Source organism: Oscarella lobularis, chromosome 10 (genome assembly GCF_947507565.1).
Source record: "Oscarella lobularis chromosome 10, ooOscLobu1.1, whole genome shotgun sequence".
Taxonomy (NCBI): Eukaryota; Metazoa; Porifera; class Homoscleromorpha; order Homosclerophorida; family Oscarellidae; genus Oscarella; species Oscarella lobularis.
This window is the reverse complement of record NC_089184.1, coordinates 1,362,109-1,386,738: the sequence shown is the minus strand read 5'-3', so window position 1 is coordinate 1,386,738 and position 24,630 is coordinate 1,362,109. Positions and strand designations below refer to the sequence as shown.

General features: G+C 47.8%; 10 protein-coding genes and 1 long non-coding RNA gene across 14 annotated transcripts; 5 read left to right on the top strand and 6 right to left on the bottom strand.

Annotated features, from left to right (window-relative positions):
- Nucleotides 1–375: 375 nt before the first annotated feature.
- LOC136192008 (tyrosine-protein kinase Mer-like) lies at nucleotides 376–4,211 on the bottom strand. The gene is made up of 13 exons (XM_065980465.1): nucleotides 4,042–4,211; nucleotides 3,612–3,775; nucleotides 3,418–3,551; nucleotides 2,973–3,075; nucleotides 2,604–2,913; nucleotides 2,420–2,541; nucleotides 2,256–2,363; nucleotides 2,115–2,201; nucleotides 1,843–2,057; nucleotides 1,684–1,790; nucleotides 1,467–1,626; nucleotides 1,274–1,410; nucleotides 376–1,218 (listed from the first exon to the last, which is right to left on the bottom strand). Exons 2-13 carry the CDS (start codon nucleotides 3,748–3,750, stop codon nucleotides 462–464), a joined length of 2,379 nt encoding a protein of 792 aa, XP_065836537.1. The 5' UTR covers nucleotides 3,751–3,775; nucleotides 4,042–4,211; the 3' UTR covers nucleotides 376–461.
- On the top strand, nucleotides 4,199–5,687 carry LOC136192018 (uncharacterized). Its single transcript, XM_065980488.1, has 6 exons — nucleotides 4,199–4,358; nucleotides 4,410–4,512; nucleotides 4,593–4,714; nucleotides 4,777–4,920; nucleotides 4,969–5,071; nucleotides 5,125–5,687. Exons 1-6 carry the CDS (start codon nucleotides 4,260–4,262, stop codon nucleotides 5,574–5,576), a joined length of 1,023 nt encoding a protein of 340 aa, XP_065836560.1. The 5' UTR covers nucleotides 4,199–4,259; the 3' UTR covers nucleotides 5,577–5,687.
- On the bottom strand, nucleotides 5,124–9,175 carry LOC136192025 (uncharacterized). The gene is made up of 2 exons (XR_010671090.1): nucleotides 6,008–9,175; nucleotides 5,124–5,953 (listed from the first exon to the last, which is right to left on the bottom strand). It is a non-coding gene; the product is annotated as an uncharacterized lncRNA (long non-coding RNA).
- On the top strand, nucleotides 7,334–9,167 carry LOC136192014 (uncharacterized). The gene is made up of 2 exons (XM_065980481.1): nucleotides 7,334–7,523; nucleotides 7,879–9,167. Exons 1-2 carry the CDS (start codon nucleotides 7,391–7,393, stop codon nucleotides 8,994–8,996), a joined length of 1,251 nt encoding a protein of 416 aa, XP_065836553.1. The 5' UTR covers nucleotides 7,334–7,390; the 3' UTR covers nucleotides 8,997–9,167.
- Nucleotides 9,176–9,201: 26 nt separating the features above from the next.
- LOC136192019 (non-structural maintenance of chromosomes element 4 homolog A-like) lies at nucleotides 9,202–10,836 on the top strand. Its single transcript, XM_065980489.1, has 10 exons — nucleotides 9,202–9,358; nucleotides 9,411–9,491; nucleotides 9,541–9,671; nucleotides 9,725–9,855; nucleotides 9,905–10,010; nucleotides 10,063–10,156; nucleotides 10,212–10,300; nucleotides 10,353–10,407; nucleotides 10,472–10,551; nucleotides 10,612–10,836. Exons 1-10 carry the CDS (start codon nucleotides 9,208–9,210, stop codon nucleotides 10,663–10,665), a joined length of 972 nt encoding a protein of 323 aa, XP_065836561.1. The 5' UTR covers nucleotides 9,202–9,207; the 3' UTR covers nucleotides 10,666–10,836.
- Nucleotides 10,331–15,004, bottom strand: LOC136192020 (cell growth-regulating nucleolar protein-like). Of its 3 annotated transcripts, XM_065980493.1 has the most exons (10): nucleotides 12,667–15,004; nucleotides 12,538–12,615; nucleotides 12,394–12,487; nucleotides 11,892–12,347; nucleotides 11,609–11,812; nucleotides 11,452–11,550; nucleotides 11,312–11,401; nucleotides 11,112–11,262; nucleotides 10,939–11,033; nucleotides 10,331–10,886 (listed from the first exon to the last, which is right to left on the bottom strand). In XM_065980493.1, the coding sequence occupies exons 5-10, from the start codon at nucleotides 11,660–11,662 to the stop codon at nucleotides 10,758–10,760; spliced, it is 618 nt and encodes a 205-aa protein (XP_065836565.1). In that variant the 5' UTR covers nucleotides 11,663–11,812; nucleotides 11,892–12,347; nucleotides 12,394–12,487; nucleotides 12,538–12,615; nucleotides 12,667–15,004; the 3' UTR covers nucleotides 10,331–10,757. The 3 variants fall into 3 exon arrangements, with proteins under 3 accessions (XP_065836565.1, XP_065836564.1, XP_065836563.1); XM_065980492.1 differs by having other exon boundaries at nucleotides 11,892–12,487; XM_065980491.1 differs by lacking the exons at nucleotides 11,892–12,347; nucleotides 12,394–12,487; nucleotides 12,538–12,615; nucleotides 12,667–15,004 and having other exon boundaries at nucleotides 11,609–11,868.
- Nucleotides 11,888–15,280, top strand: LOC136192009 (uncharacterized). Its single transcript, XM_065980466.1, has 20 exons — nucleotides 11,888–12,235; nucleotides 12,292–12,377; nucleotides 12,425–12,519; nucleotides 12,569–12,651; nucleotides 12,704–12,759; nucleotides 12,812–12,973; nucleotides 13,021–13,081; nucleotides 13,135–13,214; nucleotides 13,271–13,384; nucleotides 13,441–13,504; nucleotides 13,551–13,623; nucleotides 13,678–13,772; nucleotides 13,825–13,925; nucleotides 13,990–14,110; nucleotides 14,173–14,276; nucleotides 14,332–14,362; nucleotides 14,427–14,506; nucleotides 14,564–14,648; nucleotides 14,708–14,854; nucleotides 14,913–15,280. The coding sequence occupies exons 1-20, from the start codon at nucleotides 11,915–11,917 to the stop codon at nucleotides 15,114–15,116; spliced, it is 2,163 nt and encodes a 720-aa protein (XP_065836538.1). The 5' UTR covers nucleotides 11,888–11,914; the 3' UTR covers nucleotides 15,117–15,280.
- Nucleotides 15,150–15,858, bottom strand: LOC136192022 (NADH dehydrogenase [ubiquinone] iron-sulfur protein 4, mitochondrial-like). Its single transcript, XM_065980495.1, has 3 exons — nucleotides 15,520–15,858; nucleotides 15,385–15,458; nucleotides 15,150–15,333 (listed from the first exon to the last, which is right to left on the bottom strand). Exons 1-3 carry the CDS (start codon nucleotides 15,828–15,830, stop codon nucleotides 15,230–15,232), a joined length of 489 nt encoding a protein of 162 aa, XP_065836567.1. The 5' UTR covers nucleotides 15,831–15,858; the 3' UTR covers nucleotides 15,150–15,229.
- LOC136192017 (maspardin-like) lies at nucleotides 15,824–17,324 on the top strand. The gene is made up of 7 exons (XM_065980487.1): nucleotides 15,824–15,948; nucleotides 16,007–16,249; nucleotides 16,304–16,449; nucleotides 16,513–16,621; nucleotides 16,687–16,794; nucleotides 16,846–16,986; nucleotides 17,037–17,324. Exons 1-7 carry the CDS (start codon nucleotides 15,886–15,888, stop codon nucleotides 17,196–17,198), a joined length of 972 nt encoding a protein of 323 aa, XP_065836559.1. The 5' UTR covers nucleotides 15,824–15,885; the 3' UTR covers nucleotides 17,199–17,324.
- LOC136192013 (myb-like protein X) lies at nucleotides 17,171–18,789 on the bottom strand. Its single transcript, XM_065980480.1, has 4 exons — nucleotides 18,323–18,789; nucleotides 18,154–18,250; nucleotides 18,033–18,102; nucleotides 17,171–17,979 (listed from the first exon to the last, which is right to left on the bottom strand). Exons 1-4 carry the CDS (start codon nucleotides 18,749–18,751, stop codon nucleotides 17,259–17,261), a joined length of 1,317 nt encoding a protein of 438 aa, XP_065836552.1. The 5' UTR covers nucleotides 18,752–18,789; the 3' UTR covers nucleotides 17,171–17,258.
- On the bottom strand, nucleotides 18,739–24,618 carry LOC136192007 (cell division cycle 5-related protein-like). 2 transcript variants are annotated; one of them, XM_065980463.1, is made up of 25 exons: nucleotides 24,300–24,618; nucleotides 24,191–24,245; nucleotides 24,011–24,080; nucleotides 22,656–22,998; nucleotides 22,479–22,582; nucleotides 22,400–22,430; nucleotides 22,151–22,281; nucleotides 21,960–22,087; nucleotides 21,805–21,901; nucleotides 21,704–21,754; nucleotides 21,568–21,647; nucleotides 21,410–21,513; nucleotides 21,275–21,354; nucleotides 21,142–21,223; nucleotides 20,763–21,096; nucleotides 20,366–20,499; nucleotides 20,231–20,311; nucleotides 20,075–20,174; nucleotides 19,901–20,016; nucleotides 19,670–19,843; nucleotides 19,502–19,609; nucleotides 19,354–19,443; nucleotides 19,203–19,286; nucleotides 19,027–19,155; nucleotides 18,739–18,977 (listed from the first exon to the last, which is right to left on the bottom strand). In XM_065980463.1, the coding sequence occupies exons 4-25, from the start codon at nucleotides 22,698–22,700 to the stop codon at nucleotides 18,840–18,842; spliced, it is 2,421 nt and encodes an 806-aa protein (XP_065836535.1). In that variant the 5' UTR covers nucleotides 22,701–22,998; nucleotides 24,011–24,080; nucleotides 24,191–24,245; nucleotides 24,300–24,618; the 3' UTR covers nucleotides 18,739–18,839. The 2 variants fall into 2 exon arrangements, with proteins under 2 accessions (XP_065836535.1, XP_065836534.1); XM_065980462.1 differs by having other exon boundaries at nucleotides 21,142–21,354.
- Between the last annotated feature and the right edge of the window lie 12 nt (nucleotides 24,619–24,630).

Below are 24,630 nucleotides of genomic sequence, written 5' to 3'. Positions count from 1 at the left end.
AATGCCTTTGCCACCCCCCAGTCGTTTTTAATTCCGTAGAGCGCTTGCTTGACGAAAAAATTGACCCTAGAAAACAAAAACGCACAGTCAGTACAGTACAGACCTCCCCGGAGCTCTTCCGTGGGTAGCTGCCGGTAGATCTTCCAAGAGTGGGGGCATTGACGCGACTTCCCGATAACGTAAGTGCGAGGAAACGTTTCACGAAGTTTTTGGGGCCCCCACCCAAGTAACGACGACTCTGCGGCGAACTCAGCTTACCGGAAAGAAAGCCATGTCGATCGTTGTTTCGCCTACCTAAACGGAGCGCGGAGCGTCAAATCCACGACCGACGATCGTTCGAAAAAACCGTTGGCCGTAGGCTCGTAGCCCGTATAATACGGGAAGCAAAGTTTATTGACAGAGGTGTTGATGAAGCGAGTAAAATATTTCTGCAAAAGAAAAATGCAGTTCAAAGACTATCACTAAACTTCAGAACCCGGAGTATTTACAAATGCAGCAGCACTCACGGCCCTGGCTTCACTGGCTGCTTTTCCAGAAGCGTCCATCTTCATATAACTTTCATCGTCGTCCTCTGCCTGCAGATCAGAACCGGATTTCAACTCCATTCTCAAATACTCACTGCCACCGCTGTCACTGCCGCCGTCGTCATTGTCCCTGTTGGCCTCGCTTACGGACGTCATTCTCATGTACTCGTCATCACTGCCATTTTTGTTCGACGAGCCACTGGATTTCGGTGACAGCGCATTCATTTTAAGGTATTCGTCGTCGTCGTCGTCGTCGTCATCGGATTCGGGCTTCTCGTCGTTGGGCTTAGGTAGATCCTTTGTCCCATTCTGGCCATTCATCTTCAGGTACTCGTCATCCTCTTCTTCATCATTGCCGCCGCCGCCGCCGCCACAATCAAACTCTTCTTTATCCTCCGTCTCACGCACCTTATCCTCGTTTCCTGCATCGGCGACCGCCGTTGGGACGTTGCTGGAATCCGCTTCTTCAAAAACGGCGTCGGGGTTCAATTTCGCATAGCCGCCGTCACGAACAGTGCTGCCCTGGCGCACCAGAACCACCGCGGCTTTGGACGACGGGACGAAATTCTGATAGTGAACCACCGCATTGTCGTTGACGTTGTCGCGCGAGTGCCGTTCGAGAAGGACGACGATGTCGGAAAACGTCGGCCGGTCTGACGGACTATACGCCCAACAGGATCTCATCAATTCGTATCTGAGGGAATTGGTCTTAGCAAGCAATCCCTATTAGAAAACGAACCCGTTCTTACATCCATTCGCTGCAGATCTCAGGTTTCTGCATGCGCAGTCCTTTGGACAAGTACTCGCCCAATTCGTAATTCGCGACGCCGGGATAAGGAGTTTTGCCCACCGACATAATTTCCCACACAGTCACGCCAAAGGCCCACTAAGGAAGGATACATAAAAAAGTCTTTTTTATCAGATTTCATTCGTTTGGCGTACCACGTCAGTCTGAAGGGTAAATATCTGCTCATTGAGACTTTCGACTGCCATCCACTTGACTGGCAATTTTGTAGGAGTTCCAAGTCGGTAGTAGAGATCCTCGTGCATTTCTTTGGCCAAGCCAAAGTCTCCCACTTTGACGTCCAAGTTCTCATCAAGCCTACACACAAACACAGGGACTCATCAATCGCGCAAGCACCGATTTCTTTTGACGCACATGCAGTTGCGCGTGGCCAAGTCGCGGTGAACGAATTTCTGCGACGAAAGATATTCCATACCACTTGCAATCTGCTCGATAAATCTCAGCAGTGTAATGTAAGGAATCTGAGAAAATCATTAGCCAACTCCATCTAAATGCATAGTTATTCTCTCTTACGGTGACGTCAACGTCGTCCAATGAGGAGACGGAGGCTCCCGTTTTCTTCAAGTAACTGTGCAGATCACCGTTCGCCATGAACGGCAGAACGATGAAGGGCGGCTCTTCTTCGGGAAAACACACGCCGATCAGACCCATCACGTGAGAATGCTTGAAATCTTTCATGACAATTCCTTCGGCTAGAAACCTCGACATTTCATCGATACCAGCCACATCTGAATGAAAAACAATGCCGAGCGTCAGATAAAATCAATGACAATTGTAATTTGCACCTTTCATTGTCTTTAGGGCTACAGTGTACTTTTTGGCTTCCTCTTCATCCCCGAGCACTGTGCCCTTGTAGACAAAACCAAAAGCACCTAAAATGTAGAATTAAGAACTTTCCTTCCATTAGTCCATATGACATTATTAACCTCTTCCAAGTTCTTCACCAAAAGCAACGTGATTCTCTTCAATGATGCAGTCCTGCAACGACTCAAACCAGTTGTCTTTTAGCTTCATCACTAATTCCGTTTTTCGATCTAAGGCAAACAACTATTCGTGCAAATTTCTTCTTCATCTACTACACTTCACTGACTCGCTGCTGCCGATTTTTGAGAGGCGTTCTTTAATCGCATTTCGACCGTTTCTCGGCGAATTCCCATGCGAGAATATTGCGCCTCGGAACCTCGTCTGCTCTCAGAATCCTCCCTCAGAATGCTACAAACACAGTGAAAGAAAAACCCACTGACACAATTAACAAAAAAGAAGAACGCAATCACTTTATTTCTTTTTCCAGTTGATTCAGAGTAAATTCTTCGTGTCGCCTTCTTCTTGCAACCAATATAGATATAAGAATGACAACCGCTGCTATGACGATCACGCCGGCAATAACGACGCCAACAATCCAAAGGGGAGCACCCGATTTCGACGTTGCAGTGGGCGGTACAACTGCCTTGGACTCATCGCATCTCACTCGGGTTCCTGTGTCTATACGAGTCGACGATCCATTGGCGAACGTGTAGTCAAGAATCACGGTGCCATACGTCGTTGATACTACTTTGCCCGTGCACGGGAAAGTGAGGTTAAACACTGAAAGAAAAAGGGTCTTTCGTTTTCCGATTCGTCCTCCATCTACTCTTTTCTTTTACCTTCGCGCTTTGGTACTTGGCCCGCGTGGGCCGTCGACAAGTAGGGAATGCCCATTACATTGAGATCGCTGCTGTTGAAATGCCATTGGTAGTTAATAATCTCCTAGAAGAAGAGAAACTGTCATCTTCATGATGATAAAGTTAGAAAGCATCTCGGATAGTGACAGTATATACAAACTGCATGCCCCGCCCTTCCAGACAGACGATGACAATCAGGTCTAACAAAAACTATCATCTTCACGATGATAAAGTTAGAAAGCATCTCGGATAGTGAAAGTATACAAACTGCAATGCCCCGCCTTCCAGACAGACGATGACAATCTAACAAAGATTTCTTGCTAAGGGAGCGTCAATGTAAACGTCCTAACCACCAGACGTCAACGATCGTTTTACGCGAGCTTTGATGGTCCATTTCTCCTAGATCATTCGATCGCGTTCTACTTACGTCGCTATTCCACGTGAAGCGAAGAACGTTCGTCGTAACGAGCGTGATGAGCGAGAAAAGTTCGTTTTCGAGAACGGGCTTGTACGGGCGACTGTCTTTGACGAAGTAAATCGGATTGTTGCCAAAAACACTTTCTATAGATAATACGCGCATTCATTTATAGAAGCGCGCGCGAAAACCGAAAAGACGCTTACGCCATTTCAAAACGTTGAGCCCGTAATCGGCGTCGATAAAGAGATCAAAGCCGTTCGTCGCTGACGGCACGAGAACGACGAGCGAAAAAATCGCTAGAAAACGTCTCGCGGATGTTGCCGCGAGAGCAGTGGGCCGCATTGAGAGTAGAGTAGTCTCGACCGCACTAAAAAGAGACGCGTTATCTGTCAGACAGCCGACGGCGCCACGGATTCGGGACCCCGCCCTCCTGTGAAGCATGCATGAAAAGGCGACCAAACTACTCTTCCGGTACAACGACAAAAGGTTCTCGAATGGCTTCTCTTGTTTGCCCTCTTCGCGAATGCGCGCTTTCTCTTCGTTTCGCGAATCGCGCTATTCTGCTGGTCAGTCGAAAGGAAGTGTGGTGGCGTGGCCTCTTCTTCCCTTCAAACGCGTGCACGTCTTTCTTACCGAAGAGGAGAGATTGAGATCGGTTTTTTTAGACGTTTCACTTGCTCCAAACGAATGGTGGCAGTGACGTAGAGCAACTTTCGACCTCGACCGGTTGCAAACACAATGGCGTAGTACGGGCGGTTTGTGAACCTTGTACGCCCACGCACGTGATCTAACTCGTGACCTTTCGAACCTAAACCATTCGCTTCCAGTTTCGCTTCCGGAGAAAACGCAAGATGGCTGCTAGACCCGCTTCGAGTTTGCTGAAGGCTGTCGTTATCGGCGGAACGGGTGCAACAGGAAAATGTCTTCTCGGAGAATTGATTACGTCCCCCGTAAAGAGATAACAGGGGTCACATCTGTCAGCCGTACTGTATTTCCTACAGGCATTTGACGAGGTCGTAAGCATCGGAAGACGCGAAGCAACAATTCCCGCCGAGCGCTACGACACGAGCGGCGTCGCGCACAAACTCAAGCAACACATCGTTGGTGCGTGGGAAAATCGACGTCACGCCGCGACGATGGACCTTGCCGCGGGGCAGAAAGAGACGACGCTTCCTTGCTTTTAGATTTCGACTTGGATAAGTATACCGTCGACAGTGCGAAGTCGCTTTTCGAAGGCAAAGACGTCGTGTTCTGTTGCTTGGGAACGACGAGAGGTGCAGCAAGGAGACAGCCAGGAAATTCTTCTGTTTGTGAAACAAAAATTTCCGTCTTTCCTTTTTCGATATTTTTCACTTGGGGTGGGTGTAGGAGAATTTTCGTCGTGTCGATCTGCATTTGGTCATCCGATCGGCCGAAATTGCCAAAGCTGCTAGTGTTCGACATTTCAGCTTGGTCAGCTCTGTAGGAGGCAATGCTAATAGCTGGTTCCTTTACTTGAAGACGAAAGGAGAGGTAGAAGCAGTCTACTGTATTATGTATCTTACTTCAATTTCATTCCAGGCAGAAGATGGTGTGGAGGCGCTAGGGTTTGACCGCGCCTCACTTTGGAAACCCGGCCTTCTACAAAGAGCAGAAGAGGCGAGATTTGTGGAAAAATTTTTTGGTATTGTGTACTTACGCAGTTTTAGTATCTCCTTTACGCTTTTTTTTGCGCAGGTCTCTTTATGACTTCGTTGGGTGTTTGGGATTTGGCTGTTGCTATGAGATTCGAAGCTGAGCAATTTGCCTATGGGAGAGCGGAGTTTCCAAAGTGTTCACGTTATAACAACAGAGAAATCAGAGCTTTTATTGCTGAGGCTAAAGAAGAGAAAGCAGCTCCGAAAAGTGACGAGAAGGAGCCGGCCCAAGAAGGTGACGTCAAAAAGGAGGAGACGTCGAATGAGGCTGAGGCTGCAGTAGTGAAAGAGGGTGCAGAAAGTGAAGAAAAAGAAGAGGCAGCGAATGAGAGTGAGGGAAAAGATGAAGAAGCAGCGAAAGGGGAAGAATCGGTGAACGAGAGCGGGGAGAAAGAAGAGGACGCGAAAGACAGCGGGGAAAAAATAGATGAAGAAAAGCATAAAGAGGTCCCAGAGGCAGCGAGTGGTCAGGACGAAGAGAAGGAGAAGTGACTACGATGACTAACCGAAAGACCTTTTTGCATGCTGCACACACCTCCCATAGTCTACAGTACACATTGACAAATTATTGCTTACAGATACAGGAAACGTACCATAACAACATGTTCCGTTCATGTGACAGAATGAATCTAAGGCAGGTCAGCAGTATTAGACACAACGCAATGACAGCACTTTCCGTATTTTCTTCCATAGCAGAGCACCGTCACGATGATCGACAATATCGTTAAAGTAATATGAGAGATGGGGAGAACTATAACGATTGCCAGTGAGACTTCATAGTACAAAAATAGCGGAACTCCAGGCCATCCAATGGCAACAAGTGACGTTCCACTGCCAATAGCCCACATGGCACTGGCAGCGTTGCGAATCTACATCATAAAACAAATCATCCAAAAATCTAGACCTACCATACCATATCATACCTTGAAATAGCTGGCAGTCTGCGATTTTTCCGCCACAAGCACAAGCAGTGCGGCGATAAAGTCGACCTTACAATTTACAATACAGTCACGCGATAACAAAAAAAACCACGTCATGTCTATGTTGAAGTCTTACCAGAACGGCTAGGGGTACGGGGAAAAAATGTAGCTGCTACGAAAAAGTCGTAGTCGTCGTCCGAGAAATCGTGACGTGTCACGACGTAAACGATACGAAGACGCCACTGACAACCGCAGCAATGACGTATATTGCCAGAATGGGCAGCCTTCGAGTCTCCGTCACCCCTTGAGCTGTTTCATAGGAGCTTGCCACCGCAGGAAGGAGGAACGATCTTTCTTCCGTCCATCGTGTCAGCGATTACTCGTAGCGCGCTAAGGTGTTACGTCAAACCATATCTATGGTCTTATACGTATCTATGGTCAAACACAGCTCACCTAATATGCAGGAGCGTGCCTGTAACTTCAACAGCTCAAGTTGCAGCGTATTACGGTACAGTACGCGTGATGTTTCCCCTTTTAGCAACCTGAATATTATAAGCATCTACAGTACTATAGTATACTGGCCGGACTCCACACGCACGCTATTTTCTTATTCGAACGATTCCGCATATCCAGGTTCTATTAATTAATTAATTCCCCAGGGCGTGCGCGGGGAGGCCCGCGCGCCCTGGTGGGAGGGGCTCTCAAACGTGAAAACTCAAAGTGTTTGTGATGTCATACTTTCCCGTATTTTGAACGCAATTGATAGCGAAAAGGTGACGTCACTGTAGATAGATAGATAGTAACCCCGGATTGGGTACAAAGTTTTCTGGAACGAGTACACGTATGTAGGCATATTACATAGGCTACGATTAAACATAACTGGCACATAACAATTGAACTTTATTAGTAACGCTCATCGAGGGAACACAGTAAAGGAGCACGTTGGGTTTGCGTGCTGCGAGCTGATAACGTGCCACTTGATCATGCACCCGGGGGGCAGGGAAGGGTAGCTCTGTGTAACCTTTACTCGACAGGTGAATCGCTCTTTTGATATATACATGTAAATAGAACACCTGAAATCTGTAGAGTAAAGGCATAGCCACCAGGTGTCCCATTCCCATTTTTACAGAAGTACATATTTCCGGGCAGATAAAGGTGTGGTTAGGCAATGTGATGCCCATAACGCACATGCTGTAGGCACTAATAGAGATCGGACACCGTGCTAAGGGTGTTCGGGGATCACATGATGGCTAACAACGGGCCATCATTATCTAGTCCTGCATCTATGATCTAGTTAATTAATTAACCTACTAACATGAACATTTACATACGTCACTACACAGACAGCCCGTACCGTCACACCAGAGATAAGAGAGAGACCACACCATGGATATCGGACCAAGGCGGCAGCGACAGGCATTGCACGTCTTGACAGTTGCGTTGCTATTTTTCTTCGTAACCGGTGGCGATTCGGCGCCAAGTCTAACGCATTGCCACGCAATCCAAAGGAGAGACACGCGTACGTTTTCGAGCAATTTCTTAATTCGAGATCATGTACGGAGGCGGTATATGCGTACCTCTCAGGCTCTGCCGGTTTTCTTAGTGCACGCCTCCGTAGTATACCTTTTCAACGTCTTAATTAATTACGCCCAGTGCAGACTTAGAAAAAGCGTTTTTCCCTGTACAGTACGTACCTAACCGTACACCAACCCTAAACCTTACTGGTATCAGTGGCGGCCCCGCTACGGGCGGTTAAGCCGCGGGTGATCGTCGAAAGATGTTACAGTAATTGTAAGCCAGCGCGACCCCGCCTCTATAGACCCCGCCTCCGTACTGTACCTATATCCCTAATAGAGACACCTTTCTCCGTGTAGCGAAAGCGGACGCGGTCATTGCCGACTTGGACGTCGTGGTAATCAAATCGCGAGCGTGCGAAGACGAGCTACGAGAGAGCAAATCCGGCCTTGAAACGATAATCGACGCTCTTCATAAAATCCGCAGCGCGCGGGCTAACATCAACAAACTGTCCGGGTACATCACGCGTCTGAAAACGGCCGTGAGCGCTTTCTCCGTCATTCCCTACATCGGCAAGATCTTTTCCGCCATTAAACCGGGTGTCACTGCCATGGAAAAAGCCGTCACGAGTGCCAAAAGTAAAGCCAACGCTCTCGAATCGAAGGCACAGATCATTCGTCCCAAATTGGAAAAACTCGACGATTACGTCGAATACGCCATCGAATTGTTGGAATGGTTAGACGGCGCGGCGGAAGTTGCTTCCGAAACCATTCAAGAGGTCCGAGACTGCATAGCAAATTTAGACGATTCAAACGCCGAATCATTGCTCGAAACAGCCGTCACACCTTTTCAAGTGTCCGTCACTCCCGTCAAGGAGTCCGTGTCCACGTGCGTCGAGGTCATCGGGCCGATCAATGACGCCATCGGCAAGGCAAAGTCTTATGTCACAAACACTTTCGTTACGGCTGTGACGGCTGTAACGAATAGTCTCAACTCCGTCCTACCAAGCTTTGAAAATCTGGACGTCATAATTAGACCCATTTGGACGGCTCTCAACCACCAGCTCTGTCTTCCTTTCAATGTGGCTTGCGCCAGCATTCGCGACATTCTCGGCGGGCTGAGTATATTCAGCAGTCTCGTCAACAAAGCGCTGGATTACCTCGGTCTTCCTACCAGTCTCCCTTTGCCCTCACTTCCCGACATCAATCTACCAGACTTGAACATTGATTTTCCCATCGATCAATGGGACACTACTTTGCAAGAACTTTACGCTACCCTAAAGGCTGCGCCGAAGGAACTTCCAGGACTGCCGACGTGCAGCGGCGGCGGCGTCATACCTCCAGACCTCGGACAATCGTCGTCTTTCGGACCTCTGCCAAATCCACCGCCGCTGGTTGGTAGAGCAGCTGGAATTACTGGAAGCGTTTTACTGGCCTTACTTGCGCCGCTGTTCGCTGGGGTCTTCATTAGAGGCTAACGCTGCTTTGTGTGTGTGTGTGTGTGTGTGTGTGTGTGTGTGTGTGTGTGTGTGTGTGTGTGTGTGTGTGTGTGTGTGTGCCGTCGCGACGCGTCTTTTTCGTGCACTCTTCTTGTTGCTGCTCTGTTCTATGTCGATAGAAATCCGAATAAAGTTTCGTTCGTCAGGGCGTTCGCTCACGTTCGGGACACTCCGTTCACGTGATCATAGGATGGCAGAAGCGGGGCTGGCAGAAGCGGCAGAAGCAGCAGAAGCGGCAGAAGCGGCAGAAGCTAGAGAAAACGACGAATGGGCAAGCCCGTCGAACCGTCGCCTCATGAGCAGGAAGTATCGAAACGTCCTTTCGGACCTTTCCCGACCGGGTAAAGCTCTAAAACCTCTCGTCTCGCCCTAACGCGCGACGGAAAATCGCAGAAACTCGTCAAGATTACACACGTCCAGAGGCACGGGGCATCGAAAATGCTCTCTCAGACATCAGCGATCTATTCACAAAAGGTAAAGACGACGCAAAACGGTGGCGTTTTTCAACGAGAACGCACGTTAGTCCGAGACACTCGAGCCTCCTGTTTGGACGCGCAAGCGCTGAAGGTCGTCACAAATTACGCCGGCGAGCGACTAGACGAGATCAAGACGGGTCCCTATACGTTTGACCCAAGCGTATTCGCCGAGAAATTGGTACAGGGCGCCGCTCTAATTAAAAATAAATAAATAAATAAAATTATTTTTAGATTAGTCGCTATGGTGACCGACTCGACGATGATAATGAGGAGGAGAATGGACGGGATGGAAGCTTCGATTGGCTTGCCCTGGGCAAGAAAGTTGAAGAATTTTCGTACCCAGTTCCTGCCATGACACATCTGTAATTAAAAATTATAATTATATTATGGCCCATTGGTTTTTTTGTCAAGATACGGTTCACTGGACGTTCCCCCTCCTCCAGCGGCAAAGAACAGAGAGAGGAAGCAGAGGATTGGTTCGATGCCCGATAGTAGTCAGAAAACTGTTCCGACTCAGGTGACCCATTAGAAAGGAGTCTCTGATATTGTACTGATCGTGACTGTGATAGGTTGCACGAGGAGAAGAAGAGCAAATAGAAGGTACGACGAGAGAAGTTGAGCGGATCCACGGAGTTTTACTTGACCTTCTCAGGGACAATGACGGTTAGATTCATTTCCGATACCTGTAGTACAGTAGCATTCTCGCGTAATGTAATAGGCATTGTCTCTTATTGGCAATTTGTTCTTGATCCCGACTCCTTTACAAGAACTATTGAAAATTTGTTTCATCTCTCTTTTCTTGTCAAAGTAAGCTCACCTCAGCATTAGGCCGATTCACATCACAAAGTTTCGTCTTTAGGAAGGTCAAGTTGCCATCATTGAGACCGAAGATTATCCCCTGTTTCCTTGGCTAAGTAAGAACTTAATAGAGTGGCTCCAACCAACATCATTGATAATCCAAACTTCTTTTCTTTGCAGCCCTGCCAGAAGAGGATTCCAACGGCGCCGTGCACACCAAGAAACAGGCAATTGTGACTCTAACTATGAAGAAATGGCGGGTTAATTGAACGTATTCCTTGCAATTTCGTCCGAGACTTGACTTGCGTTCACGTTTCTAGGAGCTAAAAGAGGCTTTTGATTTGAAAGAACCTCTCATTCCGCCTCGTCATTGATGTTGCTGAACAATTCAGCTGATCATAGGGCAAGATCTCAGACGTGTTTTTTGAGTTGATAGATTAAGATAAGATGCTCAATTGTTAGTGATCTAATTAAGCATGACTTGATTTTTTTCCACTCTGAGTTTTTTCGTCTTTCCCAGTTTCCTCATGAATAGTTCAATCTGATCTTTTTTCGTCATTTCGGCTCCTGTTCTATGTCGAAATTCAGCCAAGACCTGAGCACAACGAATACATACTGTAGACACCCTAGAGAGTCGAAGACGTTACTTTTTTCCTCAGTTTCTTCACCGGCAAAGTATGATCTTCGGTCTGCTGAAGAACGCTGACAATTGCCTTGGACCAACGAAACTTTGAGGAGTTCGCTACGTGCAATTAATTTTAGAAATCATGTAGCTATTGGTTGGTTCTCACAAAATGAGCGGTGATTTGCTCTACTGTACCTGGAGGACTTTTCTCATCAGCCACGTCTTCTGTATCTAAATCTGGTCTCTTGCTGTCCGTTTCTTCGCCGGTTTCATGAGTTTTTCGCTTCCGTCCTTTCTTTTTCTCGTCTTTGCTCGATTCCGTAATAGAAGCAGCAGCGGCAGCTACCTAAGAAAAGAAGTACTCGGGTTTCAGACGTTGCATGTGCTCTTTCTACTTGAGTGGTGTCATTGGCTGCCGAAAAGACTCTCCACAATTCCTGAAGAGTTTCTCGATCGTAAATCTTCAGACTATTTTTTGCAAAATTCTACTCGTCCCAAATATGAAACCATATACAAGGGTAGCAAGTAGCCTTACTTGAAATTTAGCTTCTTTTCGGGGTATATTAGCAAAAGTTGAAAGCCTATCTAATAGATTCTGCAGCCGGGGGCTCGCGCAAGTAATAGACGATACGCGCTATAAAATATAATTAATCAATTTACTACCGCCATTGGTTTTACCCTCTGAACTGTACCTCTAACCACTGTTTCTGCTTTCTTTCTCCTTTTGAGACGCCGCCCTCTGGCATTTTGTATAGCTTTCCTTGATATTTTTGCGCTTCGGATACGCAGCTCGTGTGCTGGACGTAGTCATCTCCGTAGAAATCCGTTCCACAGTCCAAGCAGGAGAGATATTCACAGTTCGGACATTCCGTTCTGTAGTGCTTTTCCACCTGATTCTTTTTCACCGATTGACCGCAAGCGTTGCACGTAAAAAAGACCATGCTCGGCGTCGTCGTCTAACGTACGTTAGTATACCTCGCGAAAACGTGACCCCAGACATGAAGCTCCTCCCTCTGCTGCTCAGCATACTCACAGCTGCTCGCTGCATTTCAGCTCAGACCACCACATTCCATTTGTCTCCAAATGGAAACGATTCCAATACTGGAAGTGCTGACCAGCCATGGAAGTCGCTCTCCAGATCTTTGCAAGGCATCCGAGATCTGAAGAAAGCTCACGGCGGAACTCTGCACGGCCCTGTTGACGTCATCTTCCAGGCAGGAATGTACGATGCAAATAACGATGCAACGGTCACGTTTGACGCGAGCGTGTCAGGAGGCGAGACGACGCCAATCACGTTTCAGTCAGCATCTGCAGATGCTGTACGGACAGGCACTTTTTAGAAGAAAACAATCGTGTATCTTACCTTTGTTTGTAGAAAGCTAATATCGTTGGAGGCAAAGTCGTGAGCGGGTGGAAGCAGAGCGGCGGCGTCTGGACGACCACTCTCCCTGAAGGAACAAAGTTGGGAGACTCTCACCTCCTAAACGATGCATCGATGCTCTTGATAGGCCATTTTATCAATTGTGGGTTGATGGGGAACGACGAGAAATGGCGCATACGCCGATGATGCACTACGTGAAAATTGGAGAAAGAAACGAAGGAGGTTGAAAGGGAGACGTACTTCAAATCTCTGGTTATTGACTTTTGAACAGTTCAGTTTTCGTATCCTCTCAACAACAAACGACCTCAACAGCCGTATCTAGTAGACGATTTCATAGTCTTTCAGCCAGGGCAGGTACGCACCTCATACCATTTAGATAAAACTTTATGTTGTGGGCATTGTATAGGTCAAAAGTGACTACCACGATGTTCAAGCAATTCAGGCAGTGGTCTATCACAGCTGGTAATCTGCTGCCTATTTATCTTATGTAAGAGAAAGACTATTTTGGCTGCAGGACGGCGTCGGTTCACCAAGTCAAGGCAATCTACTCGAATAACAATACTATCTATCTCCAAAATCCGACTACGTCTCAATTTACTGGCGCCGCTAGCGGCAATCGTTTCTATTTGCAAAATATTTACGAAATGCTTCAACCGGGAACTTTCTACTATGACAGGCAAGTCGGAGACAAAGTGAGAAAAATTCTAATGTGCTCTTTTACAGGACATCTCATATGTTGACCTATCACTCCTATCCAAATGAAGATCTCACTAAAATGCCAGTGGTAGGGTTGTGAAAGACTTAGACACGCTGTCAAATACCGAACGTTTTTTATAGGTCATCCCCACAATTACGCAAATACTCACTTCTAATGGCAATGCTACCAGTGGAAACTACGTCCAATATATCAATTTCATGTATGCTCTACGTTTTTCTATCATGCTCGAACGACACTGACGTGCACTTGTGGCAGGAATATAAATTTCATGTATAGCGCCGTAGACACGTCGGTTTGCTTCGCAGGTCGCTGTGACGACCAATCTGCAAGCTTTCTTACAACGGCAACTATCAATTTGCAATGCGCTCGGTAATAGCGTTACGATACGGACGAGCGACCTTTTATGAATAAATCGTCTACTATAGTTACTGGACGCTTGACGGGGTTACATTGGCGCACACGGGAGGCTATGCACTGTGGATCAACGGGGTAAGGTTCAGGTGGAATCATTTCGCGTTTCTTTACACCGTCCAAGGGATCGTCGTACGTCACGGTAAACAATTCGCATGTCTACGACTCCGCTGCGGGCGGAATTCGAGTTGCTCAAGGTACAATGAAACAAAAACGTCGGTCTCCTCTATGAAACAGTTTGGGGGGCCTAGCTGTTCACGGTGTGGTCAGCGACGCAAATCAAATGACCAGCCAGATAACAATCACAAATTCCATCTTGGAAGACGGAGGACACTTCTATCAGATGGTAAATATCCGTTTTCGCTCGTACGGTTTTTTTTTATGAAACGTTGGGTCAGGGATGCGGTATTCTGCTACAAGAGTCCGGCAATAATACTTTAACCCACAATCTCATCCACGATTTCAACTACACGGGGATATCTATTGGGTGGACATGGGGGTAATCAGTCTATGCCTCGCGACTGTGACCAAATCCTATCGTCAGAGGCGAACTGCTTGCACAGATACGCCGACACGAGCACGTATTCTAATTATCTCGGATTCAACGAGATCTACAACATCGGAAAAGGCGTGCTAAGCGACATGGGCTGCATCTATTCTCTGGGAAAGCAAGCCGGGTCAATGGTATTGACACTCGAGGTCCCCTAATTGTCAGACTAAGGACGAATTTTTTTCTATGTCGTTAGCTGGACAATAATTTGTGCTACAGCGTGGTCAGCTACAATTACGGCGGGTGGGGATGGTACACAGACGAAGGGAGTAGCAATATCACTATTCAAAATAATATCGCGTAAGTACATCTTCGGTCAATGCTGCGAACATCTTTCTATTTTGCTAACGGGCAGATACCACACTAAATCAGCCGGAATTCATCAGGTAACCGACAAGAATCCCACTCTCGTACGTACGTAAGTATACCAGTTCTTTCTCCACTCTCAAGCATTACGGAGAGAATAACTTATTTCAAAACAACGTTATCGCTTTTCCCCATCACGTTAGCTGCGCTGGAGAAGGAGGCTGGTCAGAAACTCCCATTCAAAGTACTGTACTACCAATTGACATTTTCCTTATCAATAGTCTCGAAGTGGCTGTGAGATCCTCGCAGCATCCTCCGGGACGAGATCAGGGATCGTTTAGCTCGTTTACGTTCATGAGAAACATAGTGACGCGATTCCTTATTCTAAAAACCTTATCCGTGACAAGCCCGTTTCTATGTCCTAGGTGTACATTCAAAACGGAACGGCTCTTGGCACTACCATGCCCACAGGCTTTCAGAATATGACAGTAGACAGCAACGTCTACTGGAGCACAACGGACAAGGGCAACATCACTTTTCCGCCCACACAAAAACCAGTCACATTCCAACAGGCATGGGATTCAATTAAAATACCATTATCTTAATTAAAATGCCAGTTTTTTCCCACAGTGGCAAGCTGAGGGAAAAGATCAGCACTCGATGCTAACCGATCCCAAATTTACTGACCCAGAATCGTTTGACTTCACTAAACTCAGTCCCGATTCTCCCGCCTTAAAACTGGGATTCAAGCCCATTAGCATGGATCAAGTAGGACCCCAAGGACCCAAGTCGGAAAAATTGGCCGCAGAGAAAAGGATTGGATGGGTCTACTAACAACATTCCTCGTTTATCGTCCTTCTCAGTGTGAACTGTTTGCTTATTTACTTTTTTACACAGATTCATCACTTGCCTTTTTTTCTGTCATGCGGCATGTTTGTTTTTTCGTTCTATTTTGTGGGCACCCTCGTTCTTTTGTTCCATGAAAAGTTGGCACCGTACGACTTTTGTTTGGGTGTCGGCGCTCGAGCCTTGTCCACTTCATACATCCACCCTTAGAAAACTCATTCGAACACGACGTCAATATGAGAAATGCTTCTTCTACCGTTTTTCTCTGCAAAGCAAATCGCCTCTTCTTGTGTATCGAAGTCGATGTGGAGATTTGAAATGGGATCAGCACTGCAAAAAAGGGGTACGTTTTCTTCATTTTTTAAATCTGAGCTCTCGACATTCTACTCGCCTTGACGCCCATCCCATGAGAGGATTCTCCCATCGCTGCTGATTGTCGAATTCGAGACGCCAACCGCGAGCCGCATTCGTTCCCGATTGCATCGCGTTCTTCGACGGCGAGTAGATTCGGACGACTCGGCGCATGTGCTCGTCGGGAAATCCCGTCAACGGGCTTATTTGTCCCGTCGCCTCTTCGGGGACCTCGACCAGGTTCGCCTTCTTCGTCGTCTCCGAGAGAGCCGTGTTGACGCGTCTGACACCACCCAGCAGAGCGCCGGGCGTCGAAACGAGACGAAAGAGACGAACAACACCAGCGGCCATCGCAAACCCGTACAACCAAACAGTGTCCCGGAGACGAACGCAGTTCCTTTTTTTCATGTCGGCTCTGAGCAGATCAGAGGAATACACGAGTTTCCGACGCTCCATTCCCTTGCAGCGAGTACGAAATCGCTCTTCGCGCGCTCGCACTCGAACACTCGCCTTTATTTTCGTCCTAGCTCACCTTGGATCCGAACAGCGAGCACCCGTGGCTCGTCTACGACACGGGTCCGAAATCGGTGCGCTGTCCGCTCATTTGCCTAGCGCCGGCGAGCGGAACGGCGGACACGTTCTACAAGCAACTTCTCGGCTTGTCGGCGTACGGCTATCGCGTCGTCGCCGTCGATTATCCGCCCATTTGGAAACACGACGAATGGTGCCGCAGCTTTCGTCAGCTGTTGGATCACCTCCAATTCGATAAGGTCCTCTAGCGTGAGCGTTGCTCCATATTATGGCATCCGCGAGTTTTTCTCAAGGTTCATATCTTTGGGGCGTCGCTGGGCGGTTTTCTCGCTCAGAAATTCGCCGAGTATACGTACAAGAGTCCGCGCGTCGAGTCGCTTTTTCTCTGTAATGCGTTCAGCGACACCACCGTCTTTCGACGAAAAGTCTCGTCCACATTGTAGGCCGGGGATTTGCTGGATTTGCCTGGCATTCTTTTTTTTTATCGAACTTTTTTCGACAGTTTCTGGGCGATGCCGTCGTTTGTGCTCAAACGAATGATTCTTAGCAATATGCCCAGCCACGAGACGGAGCCACTCATTACCGACTCGACTGACTTCATTGTTGAGCGAGTACGTTGGGACTTCTAATTTGAAACTTCAATCAAAGAAACGCTGAACATTTATTTATATATTAGCTTGAGAATCTTGAACGGTCACAACTTGCCTCTCGGATGACTCTCAATTGTACGAGTGCGTACGTCGAGCCGCAGAAGCTTCGTGACGTCTCAATAACCATTATGGATGTCAGTGTCGTTTTGTTAGTCAACGGAGTTTTGATTTTTTTTCGTTTTCAGGTGTTTGACGATTCTGCGCTGACGGCTTCTGTCAAAGAAGACCTCTACAAATGCTATCCGAATGCAAAACGAGCTCACCTGAAATCAGGGGGCAATTTTCCTTATTTGAGCCGAGGCTCGGAAGTGAATATGCATCTCAACGTAAGGAAAACGCTTTTGGAGGGGGAGTAGTGGTTATTTTACTATTGCAGCTCCACTTACGGGTGTTCGACGACACAAAGTACCGAGCAAAGCACGCGGACGCCAAAACACCTGAACCATGTGATGACGTCGACGTGTCCGATGGCGAAGAGGACGGCGAAGAGGACGGCGAGACGGAACAGGCTGAAGCGGCTGTCGCAGCGTTCTCCTAAGCAGCAACAGCAGAAGAACCAACCTTTTCACTACATGCAGCATGGGATTGTTTTGGGTTATTAAATTTGTTCTTCCTCGTAATCATTGTCCTCGTTCTCGTTGACATCCTCGTTCTCGTTCTCATCCTCGTTCTCGTTCTCATCCTCGTTCTCGTTCTCGTCCTCGTTCTCGTTCTCTTCCTTGTCCTCGTCCTCATCCTCGTATAGCGTCTCCTCCTCTTCCTCTTTATCCGCGTCGTTTTCTTCTTCCTCTTCTTCATATCCTGGATCTTCTTTGAATTTGCCTCCCTCTTGAGTTCCGTCGTCGTCTATATCCTTTTCTAACCTTGCTAGTGTATCGCCTTCAGTCTCTGCATTTTCCAATTGTTTCTTTTCTTCCTCCTCCTCCATCTTGATTTCTTCGATTTCCTTTTTCTCTGCCTGTTGCTCCTCCACTTCGGCGTTTTCTTTCATCGTTTCGTCTATTTTTTCCTCTGAAGCGACCTTTTCCTCTTCTTCTTCAATCAACTTATTTTCCAAATCAAGCTTGGATGCTTCATTCTCTTCAGTCTGAGTCAAGGCCTTGATTTGTGCCTCAAGCGAGTCTGCTTCTTCATTGCCCGTTTTGTCATTCTCGTGTTGCACCGTCTCACCCCCAGTATTTTCGACTTCTTCCTTTTCCTCTTTCATAGGTTCATCCTTCTTTTCTCCAGTTTCCTTGCCATCTACAGGGTCGGAAATATCAGTTTCCTTACTCACAGCGTTCTTCAAGTTCTCCTCCATCTGCTTATGGCACTCGTTCCTTCAAGACATAAACCTCAACAATAATCAAACAAATAACGAGTTAACACGTACAGTTGTTCAACGGCCGTTTGACACTTTCCCTTTATATCGCGAAGCATCTGCGTGATTCTCACTTTCTCCTCTACAGCAAAACTTATGTTACCATCTCTTTAGAGCAGTGGCGTCTCCTCACGAGTAATGTCTTGCACAAATACATTTCTCTCGTTCAGCTCCTCTTTGATCTCCGTATACCTCTTCTGAGCCGTCTTCAGCTCTTCTGCAAGCATCTCCTGCAAACGATATCAAGAAAAGCGAGTTTCAACGATTTGAGAAAGAGAGGGTCCCCCTTCTGTCTGTCTCACATGGCGTCTGCTCAGCGTCGTATTTCGAATGCGCAGATCGGCGATCAAATCTACGTGTCGCTCGAGTGTATCGCTCAGTTGGGCGATTCGACTCGACTTTTCTTCGACTTCGCCTATCGCCTGCGAAAGTTTGCTCTTCAGTTCCGCTTCGGATGCTTGTCGAGATCGCTGCGCGTCGACGCGCTCGCGTTCGTATTTTTCGGTCGTCGCGCGATATTCTTTCCTCGACAGTTCGACCCGTTCGCGAATATGGGCCAATGTGTGATCCGACAACGACTTCGCTTCGCGCAGCGACAACAGTTCCGCTTGGAGCTTTGTTTTGGACAGCGAGACGGAATAGTAGAGATAGCCCAGAGCGATGGAGGCGATTAGAAGACCGATCACAATCCACGACGGTCTACCGCGAGATGAGAGACTTGAAGAGGCCATTCGTACTGTAGAAGGTAGAAGACACCAACTGCTTAGGCCCCGTATAACGTAAGCAAGCAGTACTACTATTCGTGTCCTCCGAAGTTGGCTAAGTTGCACTTAGCGACTCGGCTTGCTTCTTCTGCCACGTGCCGAACAGTGCGTCCCTTTCAATCGTCAATTTCGAATATCGCTCCTGCAGTTCCTTTTCGCGCGCTGTCTGACGTTCGACGTCTTCTCTCAAGCGCTGGAACGGATATATCAGGAGTTACCTCTTGCATTAGACGTAAACGTACCTCCATTCGTCTTGGAATGGCCTGCAGTTCGTGAAGCCGAAGCGCTTCAAACGTTTTGAACTCCACAAACGTATGCTCCACCTGATCGTGCACTTCTTCCAACTGTTTCCCTAGACCGGACGCACGTGCCTACGGAGAAAAGTAAAATGTTGGCACGGGACGGCAAATCTTCTCACTTGGTATCCGCCCGTCAATACGGCGAGCTTCTTTTCCAACTTGCCTGCCTTCTTGGCATCCTTTATCATCTGGTTTCTGTTGTGCTGTATCAAAGAAGAAGAAGAAGAAAGAAAGTTCTCATCTAAATCAGTGGATTCTATGACGCAACACCTCCAGCCTTTTCTCCATCGAGTCTAGTTTGTCTTTTCTACTCGCCAAAGAAGCGCGAGTAAACTTGTTCTGCGAAGGCAAGAACATAACCTAAGAGACGCAAAAGAACTTTTTCTAAAAAAACAATAGGATTGAAAAGGATCTCCACCTGATCGTAGCACTCCTCCCAAACGCTCCCATAAGCGTCCAACGCAATCTCCCCGTGATCCATTCCCTCTTTGACTACCTCCATTTCTTGCTCCAATAATAAATGCGCCTGATAATGCAATAGAGCTTTTACAGCTCAGATCAATTCGTATCTCAACGAGAAACTTACGTTCTTTAGTTCCTCGTCCGAAAACGTGTCAAATTTCGCTTGCTCTTCCTCGGCGGCTTTCAAACGAGCGAGCTGTTGCTGTGCTTTCCGTCCGGTGCTCTGCGTCGGCAAAGGATGGCGGACGGCGTCTCGACGAAGCATCCGCAGAACCTCCTGCTTGATCAATTCTTCGGCCTACATAAGCAGCGTACCAAGCCGGAAAATCGTTGTCTTTCTCGCGTGTGCAAAAACCTGCTGGAGTTCATTCAGCAACGTGCCCGGAGGACGAAGGATTTTTTCGTTGACGTCCGTCGGTCTGGGCAAGTCTCTTTGGACAGCCTGACTACGTCGCTTCCTTTCCGCCTCAGCTGTATAAAACAGGCTCTCCTTTCCTAATGGGTAAATAACGTTTCTATTCAACCAAACCTTCGGCTTCTATCTGAGCCTGTGTTTCAGCATCAACATCCGCTGCGTCAGCGACGTAGTCCGCATCTCGCCGTGCATCTTTAGCGTCGTCTGACGGCATCTTTGACACAACGACGATGCAAGGATAGTCTTCCAGACAAAACATTCTATTACTACCTCAGGCATGACTATTTCAAAATCATTCTTCGGAGCTGGAAGACTCGCCAGACCGGCGCGAAGCTGAGACTTGATTTCCTCCTATGCGAGGGTAGTGACGATGCGATGTTACGTATAAGCTGCCTCTTTTCTTACCTGCTGGTGTTTCAAAGCAATGTCTGACTCATCGTCGTCCAATGGCGGCTCCTCGAGATTGATTGACAATTGATCCCTGACGGGAGTTCTACCGGGAGTCATTGCACGTGGGGTTCCACGCGGCGTGGTGCCGCCTAAACGGACGAATCAACATGAACACAGATATCTGCAAGCTCGGAATCTAGTGAGCCCCGACTTTCTCAGTTCCCATAGTAGTGCAACTACTACTACTACAGGATCCCCTAAGGATGACTACATATTCCCCCCTTTTGGACGGGAATCACTGAGCGCAAGGATGGAGTCATCATCGAAAAACCTTGGGCTCATTCACACTAGAAACTCTTCTAAGTTTCTAATGTAAACGAGCTATATATCCCAAAAGATGTTCCCCCGCTACCTTTTTCTCCTGATGCCCGCAACGGTGTCGTCAAGACTGTATTGGGCGTTTGGACTTCTTGGCGTCTTGGCGTGACGCCCTCGAAACTGCTCTCGTGAAGCGGCTCGTTCAGTCCTCCCTTGAGCGGCGTCTCGGACTGCGTCAACGTGATAAGATTCTGCGCCTCTTGGATGAGAGCGTCTTGCATGGCGGGCGTTCGAGGCGTTCTGAGAGACCCGCTCGCCGCCGCCGGCGTTATGGAGTAGTCGGCGAGAAGGCTCTGACTCGCTTGACCGGAACTCTCTTCCAAGGCGACAGCGCGGGCGTTCTCGCTCATCTGACCCACTTTGACGACCTGAAAGACAAATGATTTTGGATTGAAAGAGTCATATGAACTTACTTCCTCGAGTTCTCCGTCTGATATTTGAGGCGACGGAAGAACCAATTTGCTTCTCTTTCTTTCCGGCTCAGGATTATTCAACCTACGAAAATTGAAATTAAAATTAATTATTCGTCTTATTATTATTACAAACTTGTTTAGCTGCTGAAGATATCCCGGTAAATCCTTTTCTTTCTTCCTCTTCTGCTTTTCTCTATCCAACTTCCTTTGTCTCTGGGCGTTAGCACATGAAATATTCTGACGCAATTTCATGTCAAAACGCTCATACCAGCTCTTCGTCTGTGCGTCGTTTTTCTTCGAGATCCTGTCGTCGTACGCGTCGAAAATTGGGCATGCCTATGTCAAGCTTCTCATTGGCCGTGTCATAGAAACCTGACGTTAATCATATACAAACTCTAAATCCCATGATGACGTGTCAACAAAGACCTGGAGCAGGTTTCTTCTCGAAAGGAATATCTGCATTGTAATCGACTCCTTTTCTGTTCACTTTCGGTCTCAATCGAACCCTAGCCCATACATATATATAATGAGAGACAATGAGGTCTATCTCTATGTAGCGTACGGTATCCCAGCCGCTCTTAATTCCCGCCTCTTCTGCAACGACGCTAGACGTCTAGAAGCATCAGTAGAGCTTGATCACATTCATTAATCGATTGATCCAACCTCGCCTCCTCCAGCTGCTTCTCTCGCGCTTTGCGCTTGGCCTTTTTCCCTTGGGTATTCGCCAGTCGAGCGCGTGCTTCGGCCAACATTTCCTTTTCTAAACGCGAACCCCTCAGTCAAAAAAAAAAACCGAAATGTTTTGACGATCGATGTACCGTCTTCGTCCATGTCGATGGGATCAGGACGCGCCGGCTTCGTTTCCGGTGCCGGATCAATTTCGCCGGGTCTCAAACGACGCGGATCGTCGCCGTCATCTTCTCCCTCCTTTCGTTGAGCTTGATCTCTGGGAGAGACCAGAGAAAGAGACCACTGTAGCGAAGTCTGAGTCCGACCAGCGCACTCTTACAGAAGATATTCGTAGTGTTCCAAACACTGAGCGGCCGTTCGACCGATGATGGGTGCAATTGTGCGCCACTGGGTGGGCATCAGTTTTGCGAGATGCAACAGCTTCTCCTCCTCTTCGCGCGTCCATTCCGTCTGCAGACAAAAAAAAAGAGAGTCTTATACTTTGAAGTGGGCACTAGAGCTCTGTTCAAACGTCTATGTGATATATATACTGTGTCGGAAGTAGAGGAAAGGATTTCGTCTGTCCTACCTTTTTTATGCTTGGATCAAGCCACTCGTACCTGCAAAAGAGGTTTTCTTTTTCAATGTCGGGGTCGCGTGACCTTTACCATCGCGCTTTGCATTGTTTCGACGACTTTCGATGAAGAAGAGACGCTATTCGAGCCCACTGATTCTTGCCGTACTTCATCACGGCCGCTTTGAGGATTTCGTCCTGGGGGAATGCGAGAAAGCGAGCGGTTACCCCGAAAGGGAGCCCCACCCTTTCCCAAAGAACGCGTACGCACCTCGGTGTTCCTCCAAACCCCGCCTTTGATCATAATACGTGGCATGGCGACAGTTCTTGTAGCAAAAAACCAGCGAAATGTGACTCGTAGAGACGTTTATTCAGGTCCCGGCTGTTACACTCATACTGTACCTGGGAACAGGTACAGTAAAAGGATGCTACAGTATACTAGCCTATGACATGTACAGTTAGAGACAAAAAATTACTGAGTAGCTGTTATCTAATTTTCTAAACTTTGATTGCCAATCTGTGACTGGCTCTGATCATGCTCTTCTTCATTTGATTCATTATTGCCCTCCTCGTGAACGACAATCTTCTGATCAGCCTTCGCATTGCAAGCCTCACTGTCGTACGAAAAAGATGCGGCGTGATCACGTCAAATCAACCATGTTACACCAGGGTCCTGCCGAGAATTTTTTCAGTGTGGGAAGAAGGTCTGGAAAATTGTCCAAGACACTTTTATGAATCGTCTAAGGCAAAATTGTCTTGGACCATTTTCAAAACTGTCTTGGACCATATTTAAAACCATTTTAAAAATTGTCTTGAACGTTTGAACGGGAAGAAGGCAAAGGCATACGGAGAAGGCAAAGGCATAGGGAGAAGGCAAAAGGCATAGGAGAAGGCAAAAGGCATAGGGAGAAGGCAAAAGGCATAGGGAGAAGGCAAAGGACATAGGAGAAGGCAAAGGGCATAGGGAGAAGGCAAAAGGCATAGGGAGAAGGCAAAAGGCATAGGGAGAAGGCAAAAGGCATAGGGAGAAGGCAAAGGCATAGGGAGAAGGCAAAGGGCATAGGAGAAGGCAAAAGGCATAGGGAGAAGGCAAAGGGCATAGGAGAAGGCAAAAGGCATAGGGAGAAGGCAAAGGCATAGGGAGAAGGCAAAGGGCATAGGAGAAGGCAAAAGGCATAGGGAGAAGGCAAAGGGCATAGGAGAAGGCAAAAGGCATAGGGAGAAGGCAAAGGCATAGGGAGAAGGCAAAGGGCATAGGAGAAGGCAAAGGCATAGGGAGAAGACAAAAGGCATAGGAGAAGGCAAAAGGCATAGGGAAAGGGCAAAAAGAATAGGAAGAAGGCAAAAGGCATAGGGAGAAGGCAAAAGGCATAGGGAGAAGGCAAAAGGCATAGGAGAAGGCAAAAGGCATAGGGAGAAGGCAAAGGCATAGGGAGAAGGCAAAGAGCATAGGAGAAGGCAAAGGGCATAGGAGAAGGCAAAAGGCATAGGGAGAAGGCAAAAGGCATAGGGAGAAGGCAAACGGCATAACGTTTTAGTAGTGTATGGGTCGGCGATAGGCGAGTGAGGGTCGGGGCCGACCCATGCCGACCCACGTGGGCAGAACCCTGTTACACAATAGCTCACAGAGCAGACTTCAAATCGTTTTTCTCCCGTTCTTTCTCAGCCAGCGACTTCTTGCATTGTTGAAGTTCATCTGCAATAGTATCGATATAAGAACACAACCGTCACTAGATGCCCATTTTTTCATTCTCCCAATTCCGGGGAGCTACAATGTATGTCGACCTAATGCTTATGCCAACGCACCGGATCTCGTGCCCAACTCCGCGTTCTTGGCAGCGAGGCTTTTCTGACAGGTTCCCTACAAGACGTGCACGTAGAATGAACGTAATGTGTGGGCGTGTGTCTCGCGCACCGCGTCGAGGCTGGCTTTTTTCGCCGCTTCCAGTTCTTCGTTCACACTCTTGAGTTTTGCCTCGTTCGCTCGCTCGAGATCGCTCACTCGATTGTCGGAGTTCTTTTTGCACTCGTCGACGCGCAAGTTCGCCTGCGTAACGCTCGCTTTGAGTTGCTCCAAGCTCATCTTCGTCGCGCGAAGTTGATTCGACGTCTGGACGAACTCGTCTTCCAGACTGCGCTTCTCCGACGACATGCGCCAGTGAAAGAAGCCTAAGACGATGAGAATGCCGCCGAGAAGAAAGGGAATGAGAGGTCTGTCCGCCATGATTTACGCATGCGTGTGTCAG